Below are 12,275 nucleotides of genomic sequence, written 5' to 3'. Positions count from 1 at the left end.
TTCATATTTAGTCCATAAACAATGATTTTCTCTGTTTTTTCACGCTATTACAACCGTCGAATTCGACTTGCGTATCTGAATTACGAGTTTCGAATGAAACTGGTGCATAAATCATGATTTTGAAACATTTTTGTTAATACGATTTTGATCACCCCAGTAAAAGCTGCCGAAATTCGAATTAAAAAATCTTGCTCCCTCTCAAGTCATCGTATTAAGAGTCTCGGACAAACAGACAGAAAAAATCGTTTGGTAATATGTTAATTTCTCGAATGTATGTAAAATACCGAAATGGAAAAAAAAACTCGCTGCACATTGTGCTAAAAGCGGTAACACAACAGGCGCGTAAGGGTAGAAAATAACGATAACACCGTTTAAAATGTAATTTCCGGGGAAAATTGCGAAATGAGGTGAAGAGAACGAGTGCAAAAATTATAGATATGTAGGTATTGTATTATTCTAAAGCGAGTGCTCAGAGTATACCTTTTAAACACGCCGCCGCCGATGTAATTACTTTCGGGACTAGCCGAACGCGCGCATTCCGATGGATGGAGATTATGGTCATAAATAATTTATTGGATCCCCTGCCAACTTAGATTTAGAAAGAATATCCGGTCGGCTCGCGCGCTGCTGCTGGCAGGTAGCGAAAGAAAAAAAAAGGGGTTTGGGAAGAATTTATCGATGACACATTTTATTAGTAATCAGAACGCCGTGATTTAGCTAAGGGGTGACGATACGTCATAATTGAAATATCTCCACTATGTCCCCGGGGGAACATAAATTAACTCGTGCCCCAGCCGATCGTAATCGTAACGACAAAAATACAATAGACATAAAACAATGGCAAAACTTACCCTAACATCGATCTCGTGCTCCTTCTCCATAGCGTACATAATAGCTTCCGATATCCTCGTATCCAACCCCCGTATAACCAAATCGACATTTACGCCAACTTCGTTATTGTGCTGCTTTATCGCTATGACGAGTCTTTCGATGGCTTCCACGTACGAATTCCAAGGCGAGTCGAGCTCGGCGACGTATTTCGTTAAGCATCCCCTAAGTACGTTCAAACAATACCCAGAGCATGGCTTCTCTTTGCCGACGAGACCGAGACACTTGGGACAGTACGTCATCTTCATCAAAGCATGATGACACTCCACGTTACCCTTACCACCGTCCTCCGTCAGAAGAGTATCGGTCGTATTGAGAACTTCGATCCCGATATCGAATGCTTGCAACAGCAGACGAGTCGCCTCCAAACTTTTTGACAAAGACTGCGAAAGCTGACGAGGAATGTCGCCGAACGGCTGTATCTCCTTAATTATCTCTTTCAGGCACACTTTATAATCGGGAGAAAAATCCGGAGCGAGAGCTTTCGCAATTTGGTGATAGACGAGCGGAAATAGTTCGGTAAAGAAGCGCGTCACCGACGTTTTCACGTCGACGTCCGTCGTCGAAAGGAGATTTTGAGAGCTATTCAATTGGATATATTGTAGAATGTCTCTGTACAGCATACTTATCGGTTCCTTCGATAAAATTGACATCTGTTGATAGATTTGGGAGAACAGTAGGTGGGTTTTATTTTCAGACTGATTCGATAACGCTGTTACGTGACCTGGAACAAAAAATACAATAAACTTAAATTGAAATATTTATATTTCTCAGTTACGTCGAAATGGCAACCTTTTTTGGGCGAAAGGCAACTCGTAAAGATTGACGACCTGAAGATCAGCAAACACTGAAGTCGCCCTCATTTTTGATAACCAAACATGTGAAGCTATAACTATTAATCAAAGCTCGAATTTAGACACTGAATTGCAAGGGCTGTACGTTTTACGGTAATACCCCCCCCCCCTCTTCCGTAAAATGTGACGTTATTTTACAAATTTTTAAAAATAATTATTCGTCGTTAACGCCTAATATTAGATATTGTAAAAAACTATAAGTTTAAACTCATAAGGAATGTGCATCTCTTGCAAATGCAGACATTTCTGAAAGGTGCAATGGCTTCTATTTACACCCCCCGGTTTTTGTCGTTAATTTCTACCTTCGTGAACAATGTAGTGACTTACAATCTGAATTTTTTGCTTCACGAATTATGTAAGTTTCTCGTAATGTAAAACCAGCAAAAAGACTAAATAAAAAGGGTTTAATTTAAAAGGACGCACGAATGCTTTAAAAAACACAAGGAAGGCTATGGAAAAGTCTTGCCAGAATCGCCCAAGTACTGCAGATGGTTCAGTAGTTACTAGAAGGGACCTGCAAAAAACTGGGAGATGCTTTGAAAACCTTTTAAGGCAGTGGAAAGCGTTTAAAAGATTCTATAGCACTTTGCAAATCTTGCATAGCGTATTCCAATTTTTGTGATCTTAGTAAGACGATGTCCTGATTCTAAATCCATGCGAGCCCTAGACAAATCCTAGAAAAAGCGCAAAGCAGACGGGGGGGGGGGGCAGTCCGGAAAATACAAATGACGTTTGTAGCTTTAAGTACACACCATTTCTGGTGATTTTAACTTCAAAGGATTGCTATTGTTGCAAATATTCCTGAAATTTCGATAGACATCGAGGGGCCATGAAAGATTAGTCACAGACAATAAAGAACTAAAACGGATGCGATGTAATCGAGATGGAGGGGGTTTTGCTAGCTATATAAACAAATTGAATTTTGATTTTCCAATTCCTTTCAAGACTCTTATACATTTATTGTTAATTAGTTTATAAATAAACGACGTAATTAAATTTATGTTACATTATTTTTCTTAAGAAGGTGAAGGTTATAATTATTAAAAAAAATAATAATGCGTTAAGTCTTAAAAAACTGTACCATTTTTGTATCTGATGGGGATTTGTAATTTTTGAGTACTTCTCATAGCTCGAGCTTCTATTGGCGACACGAGACCGCGATTCGAGCTCTAAGAAACTTTTGGGCCTCGAAGCGCGCCCCTAAGGAAAAAAAACAAATTCCACCACGCGGGAGTTGTGCGCGTTAACAAGATCTTTCCGATGACACAAATTTGAAAACAATCGAAGAAAACCTGTAGAAGAAAATAGAAATAAAACTGAAAAATCTCCAGGTTAATATAACACGCTCGGGGATGGCTCCCAGATGTCGCCGACCCCACATCATGTACACTCCTCATTTTTTTACAAGCGTTCTTCTACAGGCTCATATTTACTGCCAGCCAGCCAAAGTGAAAAAGCTACCTTTTTACAAATAAATGTGAAAAAATGCACTAAAAATACGCAAATCATAATAAGCAACAATTTAAACAAAAACCAAACATAACCCTTAATCTATCCTACCTTAACCTTCCACAACGATCATTAAACATAATGCACCCTAACCAATAACTTAAACCAATGTTGCCTTTAAGGTATACCTTAAAGGCAAAATTGGTAAATGAGGCGTTGGGGTGGATTACGTTTTATATCGTATTTGGATTTTATGTCATATTCTACTAGATATACAGGGCGCCAATTATGTATGGAATATAGTATATATCTCTGTAGATATCGACTGTATACAAAATTTTTCTATTATGATAGTTATTTAACATTTTATTTCCCATAATAAGGCAGCATCCATCAGTTGTTTTGATTTCAGAAAACAAATGAGTGACGAAAAACAATTGAATTTTTTAAATATGAATACACCCTTTCATTACCCTCATTTGATAGAGCTTTTTTTTCCTTTTTCAATTATGTAACATGTTAGCACCCTTAGACAAAAAAAATTTATTATAATTACATCAGTAACATTAATCTAGATATCCTACATCAAAATAAAACAAACGAACGTGTTCGTTTCTTATTATAGACGTTAAAGACAACACGAAATTAGCAATCATTGCTGCAGCAATTTCTCCCAGAATACTCAGACAGACATTCATTTCAAGCTTTCCGTGATAGGTTAGTTCACTGCTTTGAGTTAATAATTAAAATATTTTGAATACTTATTGCGATGAAAAGTTCATTTTGTCTTCAATAAGTCTTTAATAAGAAACGTACACGTTCATTTATTTTATTTTGATGTAGGATATCTAGATGAATGTTACTGATGTAATTATAATAAATTTTTTTGTATAAGGGTATTAACATGTTACATCATCGAAAAGAGAAACAAATGAGCCTCATGGAAAGGTACCTATTACTGCCATTTAAAAAAATTCAATTGTTTTTCGTTACTCATTTGTTCTTTGAAAAAAAAACAACTGAATGTTGCCTATTAGGGGAATAAAATGTTAAACAACTTTCATGTATATACATTCGCTATTTACTGAGATATATGCTATATTCCATACATAATTGGCATCCTGTACAGTTTGTATATTTTGGCATATTTTTTGCTCAAGAGTTGCTCACTTCATACAATGCAAAAAAAGTAAATGCAAGTGTTTTATCACATGAACAGAAATTGACAGATCGACTACTGAAAGTATAATTTCATATACAGTCTGTTCACTTACCTTTGCAGCATACGGGAAACTTTTTTATTATTGACATTACGAAAAAAACGTTCTGACAGAGTGTGAAACCTAAAATGCAACCCTCAGACATCAGATTTTTCAGTCATGTGTGTCAATTATTTTAGAACACCCTCAAAATTAATCTGCACAAGTTGAATTCGCTAATTGTCGTTAATTTGAATGGTATTTAAAGGGGGCCAAATACACCGAGGGTCAAAATGTTTCGTTTTAGAGCTATGTCCCCGAAAAAACTTTTTCAGCAACCATAGATGAAGTTGCTGATTTTAGCTACCAATGTTTTTCGATGGGCCCTCTCTCATTCTTCACCAAAATAACTCAGCCCCTAAAAGAGGGTGCAAAACAAGTTCATATCTCGACGAAATTTTGGTACCTATCCGAGTATCTTTGGCCGTGAAAATAACGAACTACCTTCGTTGTAGATCTAGACTCAGTTAATAGGTTACATTTTGCATTCGATTTCGATAGAATGCGCCATACTGGCGTCCCTATACGTTACATCATGTCCAATTCGTAAATTAGAGTATTTTTACCTTGCTTTGTTTGGAAACATCGTCAGACTTCATAAAGTCATTAGCACGTTGTGTGCCATAAAATCTAAATCGCTCATTTCACTTAATGATACTTTGATGTCCGTCCTGACGATTTAGTTGGATCCGTTATAAGGAAGTACCTTCGAGATTTATGCGGATAATCTCGGAACCGCAGATCGAGACAGGCGGTAAATTGCTTTTAACAGAAAATGAATGCATCCAGAATGAAGTCCCAGTACACACATTCCTTTTAATTTATATATCGTCGTCAGTTTCGAGGCAATTAAACGCGCGTTTTACGGAAAAATTAGATGCGATTTTTCTTGTCGCGTCAAGTGCAAGGAAAGTTGATTTTTAATTATCATTTTTTGTCTAGTTATCGTAAACCGTCGGAAGAAGCGTATTGTGTTTTGCGTAAATCGATACGCAAAACCGCCATCCAACGCTGCACTCTGATCTGAGCCTGGAACTTGGGAGATGCGGAGATTTCCGGGATATTACTCAATTACTGCGGAATAACGAAATGGGGCTGGGGGAAACTTGAAATAGCAAGTCTAGGATTGAGCCGGTTAACATATTGCAACACATTCCCGATGATTCGCACTAAATAAAATAATAGGAAGTTCATATACCAAATTATTTTAGTCTTTCTGGCTGAATCGGAAGAAGTAGGTAGATTTTGTAGAAATCGAAAACCGTTCGAGAAATTGAAAAATGGTCCCTTAGAAAAAGCGTACGGGATGTTATCGCATTTCCAAAACACTTTCTATTTTTTTCTCGAAGCTATGAACGGCCGCCATTTTGCAACTGGCCCACGAACTCAGCGAAGGCATTTCGAATTCGGAAATTTAGCTGTTGATTAATTCGCAACCGAGTTCATCTATACTGTCGATTCCGATATAATGCGCTATAATGGGGCTGGTATTTGCAATTGTGATAAAACGTACCTTTGACTCAATTTGAACTAAACATCAAAATCACAATAAATGTTTTCGTCTCAATAAGCGCGATATCTGTATATTTTGCAGATTTTGTTGTAGTTCCACATGAAATTTCAAATCGTCGGCGTCGCTTTGAAAAATGAAAAAAAAGCCCTCCTGCTCAAGGGGTCTCTTTAATCAACGCTTATTTTTCGCGCATAAAAAATAACCCAATTCATTTCCGCCTTTGTTCCACTTCTAAATGGCGGACGGGAAACGACGGAATAAAGTTAAAATAATTTGACGCAATTCGCTAGTAATTGGGAAAGAAATTTTCCAAATTTGAATAATTAGCGAAGTTTAAGAATGGCATTTTAAACGTCGCCAGCATCGGAGGTTTTCCGTATAAGCGGAAGATTAAATTTTATTACGCCGATTAAATCCGATTGAGATTTCAACTTGGAGGGGATGATTTATGGTACTCTTTTGGTGATAATTATGGAAAGGAGAAATGTTACACGCGTTCGCGAAGGAGGAGAGCGGCGCGGCGGCGTCGCCGATTCTGGTTTTAACGGGACAGACAAAAATAAAATAAGGTCGATTCTCTCAATTTATATAAATTAATACAAAAAAAGTGTGCATTCTATGCTAACTGAATTCTTATTGTATGTATCCCCATCTTTTGATGCGGCCAAGATACAAAGTCACTGCCCTCCCGACTAATAAAATGCAGTTAACGTGTCGAGTTTTGCCGCTAAGATGCTTGTGTGTGTGGGCAAATATTAATTGATGTTTACAATCCATCGGTGGTAACTTGTTCTCCCACTCGGAACACGCATTTATCCATCTTCCTTTACGTGTACATGAAGCTCTTTTATCCGATTCTTATCGAAATTAATTAACTTCTTCAAATTCCGGCTGTTTATAGGTGAGGAACAACAAATTTGCATCTTCGGTAGCGCCGTGCGTCTACTTACCCAAATTCAAAATGTCCTGCACAAAGATTCACGGGATTTGTGCCGATGTATTTAAAAATAAATAATTGGCCAAAGGACACTTTCGAAACCAAACTAGTTTAAAAACAAATTGCATTTTGTTTATTGTTATGGGCAAAACACTAAAAATGTGAAAGTGAGCTTTAGTCGCCATTTTGACCGCCATCTTGATTTGAGGTCTTACCATTCGAGGTGGTTACAGGCAAAATCGGATTCAGCAGTGTCCAATTACCCCAAAAACACATTACGCTCACGATTTGTCATTAAAACCTTTACAATGCGCTTTACTGAATTTCTCGCCCGAACAAATTACCTGGGGCCAAGAATCCATATAACGTGATGTAAAATCTAGTAGGCCTCTTGAACCAGGAACACGGGAGATAATAAAGAGAGTTGAAAAGATGTTATTATGCAAGGAAAGAAGCAACATTTTACCTACACGAAGAAAGCTGAAATGTCAGCTCATTTCAGCTCGGCCTGAAGATGACGTTTTTCGTCGATATCGATAGCTGTTAGAAAATAAACAATTTTGAGTCTCAAATATATTTCTTCACCATATATTAATAATCACTCAAACAAAAAATGGAGTCCTTCATCAACAAAGTTTCATTTAAGTATTTCACAAATAAAAAATGGATTGCGCAAATACCTACAAAAGCTACCGTGCACACGGACGGACAAACAGACAGACAGATACACTGACAGACGGGCATACAGACAGACAGCAATACAATACAATCTCAAAAAAATGGGTTTTTTACCATAACTTTTTTCGTAAGCGGCACAGAAAAAATTCCTTCCTTGGTGCAAACCTTGACAGCATAACGAACCAAATAGCGAAAAAAGTAGAAAAACTAGGGAGGGGCGGGAAAAGTGGCCAAAATAATAAATTTTTTTATTTTTGTGGAAATGTGCTAAAAAGAAGAGTATTTCAATGGAACAAGTTCTATACAATCCGATAACTCTAATAGGGGGGTGGTCCACTCAAATCACACATACCGAAAGACGAACTAAGTGGCATGTGCTCTTTTTGGGCCAATGTTAAAAAATGGCACAATCAAAATTTGAAAACATTCGCTCGCTTACAGAGATACAAGGGAAAATCAAAAATTGTCAATATCAGAATAAAAAGAGACACGAAATAATGTTTATTACAAAATTACTTGCTGGGTAATCTGCCGTTTTCAGAATAGGTTACAATGTTACATATACGATGTCCGCAAAAAAGTTACTGGGCTTAACCTCATTTTTTAAATAGAACACCCTGTATGTTTTAATCTAAAAAGATAGCATATTAACATTTTCTTTTTTACTATATAACGCAATCGCGATAGGGAAAACAAAAAAATTCAAAATTATTAAAAAAACAACAAAAAATTAAACATTTTGAAATTTTTTCAAAAATCTAATATTGCACTTTTTAAATTTGTGTTATATTTCTAGAAAGTGAATTTAATATGCTCTTTTTCGAATGAAATATACAGAGCATTCTACTATAAAACTGACGTTAGGTCTCGGGTTAAGTTCTATAACTTTTTTACCTGATCCCGTACACTTATTTTAAAACAGCAGATTATTCAACAGTCTTATAAAGAAACTTGTAAGAAAAATCTTTCTATATCTCCTTTAATAAATATAGGTTCCGAGATAGGTTCATTCTGAGATTTACAATTTTTTGAATTTCCTGCGTCCATTTTTAAATTGAAATATTTTAATAAAAAACTAACATATTAAGAATCTCTTTTCCAAAATACCTATAACACTACAAAAATTCCACATTGATTTCAATAGATTCAAAAGATTTAAAAAACCGAAAGATTCAAAATTTTTTTTTTAATTTTATTATATTTATCCTCGTATTTATCAAATCGTTTGACCTTTTTTTTAATCTTTTTTGAGCCCTTTTTGAATCATCCTTAGTGTATTATATTTTTTAAAAGTTAATATACTATATTTGTAGATTATTAAGCGGCAGAGGAAAGCGATGTAAGCTCGGATGTAAGCTTTATAGGGAAGTTGATGGTGTCCATCTGTCCGTCCGTGAACACAATAACTGCCAAACGCTTGGACCGATTTGGTTCATGTCACAAATAATAAGCCTATTGCAAATGGGCCAAATCCAATGACCCCCTGGGGTCACGCCTCTCTGTTTGTGCCAAACGCATGAGCCTAATCGGTTGAAACTTGCACAGTTAACATATATAGGTACCACATGTAACAAGGCAATTGAAAATGAGTCAAATCCAAGGCAATTGAAAATGAGTCAAATCCAATGAGGTGTAGGGTTATTCCGAGGTGCTGTGCCGCTTTTTTAGATCCGCTTTAGGGGTGTATTAAGTAGTACAGGGCTTTCCATTTAAAAAAATAAAGTTAGGTGCAATAACTTTTTTGCCTAACCCCGCGTGGCGTGTGATTATACCTAAAAAACAGGTGAGGGTGTGCACGATTGCCAATGTGATTGTCAGATTGTCAAACGATTGCGAATCTGATTGCGGGATTGTTTTAGGCGATTGTGAGATTGAAAACGCGATAGTGGGACTGTGAGGGAGATTTCCACAGCAATCAGAGGGATTGCAAGCGATTGCAGACAATTTGTGACAGTATTACCGGAAGATGTTACCCCCTCGGTTCTACAATAGTTATTTATACAAGCAGAGAAAAATGTGGAGTTTTTCAACTCAAAGTTTGACACATGAGCGTAGCGAGTGTGTCAATGGAACGAGAGTTGAAAAACACTTTCTTCTCAAGTTTTACACATAATTTTCCCTGAAACTACGATCAAAATTGAAAAATTATCATAAGCAATGATGAAGTTTGACACATAGCAATCTAGATTTGGGTATGTTTTAATTTTTAATGTCATTATTAAGCGCAGCAATTGTTTCTTACTTTTCTCACTAGAGAGGACACTCGCATTTTCTTCACCCTTTTTAGAAACGAAAGTAGTTATTTTTAAAGTAGTTCCAGAAAAATAACTACTATTTCTTTTCTTGCAGATTTAGGTAGATATTTTCTCAGTTCATAAATATGCCCAATATGGTAAAAGCTAAACAGTAACAAAACACTATTAGTATCGCTTATCTATAAGGTCGAGTATAAGGTGTGCGAGGTTCGCCCAAAAAGCGACAACGAACAGGTAAAAAAAGGATGACTAATTTTACACAAATACGTGTGAAAAAAATGCAGGTAAATGTTACAGGATGAGTCACCGAAACCGTTTTCGGAATGTGGCATAAGACAAGCGCCAAATCTCAAATTGTATCTATCAGGTAGGTATTAATTGTCAGTGCATTCAACTTGCAACTTCAAAATTTCTCACCGTACACGTACGACGTACATAACCAGCAGACATAGCGACTTCCTCAATAAAAAGGCGATTCGGTCCATTAACTGTTTGCCCCTACATGCCTTTTATGGGTTTGATAACGCCAAAAGTGGCCATTTAATTTTCGATTCGGTCCATCCCTCGTGCTTCGGCGTTAGAAAATTTCGTACCAGACGATAAGTCGCCATCGTAAACCCGGCATTGCCGCTTTATACCTACTTTTCAAAGGAGATTGTTTCGAAATTAATTCAAGGGGCGGATAAAGGAATGCGCGACGGGACTTTCCACCCTCGTTCCACTCACGCGGTCGCTTTCTAGACTGTTTTGGACGGTACGTGCGAAGCTTTTCCCACGAACGACTTTTTTGTAAATTCCGAACTTAAAAAAAAGTCCAACTTTCCTTGTCACGCATTCGACAATCGGCATTTTGACCTTCTCTGTCTAGACATTCCTAAAGACCTCTGCGGCCGTCTCTTTTCAACCTTCTATTGTTTTTGTACGCGCGGGCACTCGTGAAGCGGCTTAAAAATTGAATAAGGGAACAGGTAGATTTTTTAAATTGTTTAACCGTGAATGTGTTCGAAAAACCGCGTCGAGATATTTAATAAAACGTTATATGCGATTGACTAACAAAAGGAGAGAAGAACGAGTTTCGGCTTGTCTTGTCTTGACCAAAACTCAATGTCATTATTAGCGTTCTTCGGTCTAAATTTACACCTGTTTGCACAAAGCGAAAATACGCACCGTTTTCGACACTTAAAATGAGGTACTAAAATACACGAATAAAAAGTGATGTAAACAGTTTTTTTACGTTCCAGATGTAAAAATTTGTAACGTGTTTATCTAAAGTTTCGTCAAACGTAATTAATTTCGAATTGAAAGATTTAGAGGATGCTGCTGAAATTACGAACGAGAACAGAAAACGAACAATTTGTTAACGTGTTTTCTTTTCAAATTAAATAATAAATTGAAAATAAATTTCCTTTGAAATTGAATCACTCTTCAGAGACTGCCTAAAAAGAACTTGCATCAGACATTTTTTTAATTAGAGATGAAAGGAACATTATTTGCTATTGAATTTTGCGCCCCAAACTCTCATCCTTCAAATCAAAGATCCATCGGAAATATCCTCAAAACCCAGTCCATGTATTAAAATAAAAAGCTGTGGCTACTATTATTACTTGAGTTTCTTCAAAATTCTTCATAATATAAAATTGCCTTTTATAATATAAGTAGGCAAAGAGTAAATAAGACACACTCTTTATCCAATATCTAACCTGCTGCTCAAAAAATGTATACCGAGTGCTCAAGAAATCATGTCAAAATTTTCAATTTGGAAAAGACAAAACGTAGGTATTGTTTTAAATGGAAACCTGATCGTTTCTCTTCATGCAAAAACTGTGAAAATGAAACGAAACAAAAATTTGTAACATTTTCCAATCTCAGTCGGCTCTGATTTAACATTTAACAGTAACAGTAACAATAATGCTGTTACTTATGCTAAAAAAACAAAACACAAACGAATTTGCGTTTAAGTGCGGTAAACATTTTCGGTGCAGCCCACGGTTTATTTATTAAATTGTGGATAATTATCTTTCGGCACAACGACAATATAGCAAAAATCCGAGGACGATAAACGTGTACAGACAGACTGATAAACAATAAGAGCACATTAATAAACGTAACCCAGTTCCGTTTTACTCACGAATATTACATTAATTTCTTAGCGATTTTTGGAAAATCTAACAAACTTTTTTTTTTCATTCTTGACGAGCGTCAGTTAGAAAGATACGGAAAACCTTTGACAATGAAACTAAACTGATAAGTCCTTTAAGGGTTTTGGCACATGATGAATTGAACTAAAATATTTTCAAGATGGCGCCACTTCCGGAAATACCGGAAGGTATGGTATGCCTAACAGTCTAAAAAAGTGAGACTACGTCACTTTTAAACTTTTAAATATCCGTAACTCCATTTTTTCAAATGGCACCCCCATTTTTGTCTTCACCCTTGTTTTCC

General features: G+C 36.4%; 1 protein-coding gene across 1 annotated transcript in view; it reads right to left on the bottom strand.

Moving 5' to 3' along the window:
* Positions 1-740: 740 nt before the first annotated feature.
* Positions 741-12,275, bottom strand: part of LOC116171747 (division abnormally delayed protein) — a 45,997-nt gene continuing 34,462 nt past the window's right edge. The window contains exon 3 of the mRNA XM_031488727.1: positions 741-1,612. Within this exon, the coding sequence (XP_031344587.1) occupies positions 756-1,612 (857 nt within the window). The 3' untranslated portion in view covers positions 741-755. The remainder of the gene's footprint in view (positions 1,613-12,275) is intronic.

The sequence above is a fragment of the Photinus pyralis genome, unplaced genomic scaffold (genome assembly GCF_008802855.1).
Source record: "Photinus pyralis isolate 1611_PpyrPB1 unplaced genomic scaffold, Ppyr1.3 Ppyr1.4_LG5, whole genome shotgun sequence".
In the NCBI taxonomy this organism is placed as follows: Eukaryota; Metazoa; Arthropoda; class Insecta; order Coleoptera; family Lampyridae; genus Photinus; species Photinus pyralis.
Note: the sequence above shows the minus strand (reverse complement) of the source record. Positions and strands in the feature narration are given on the sequence as shown.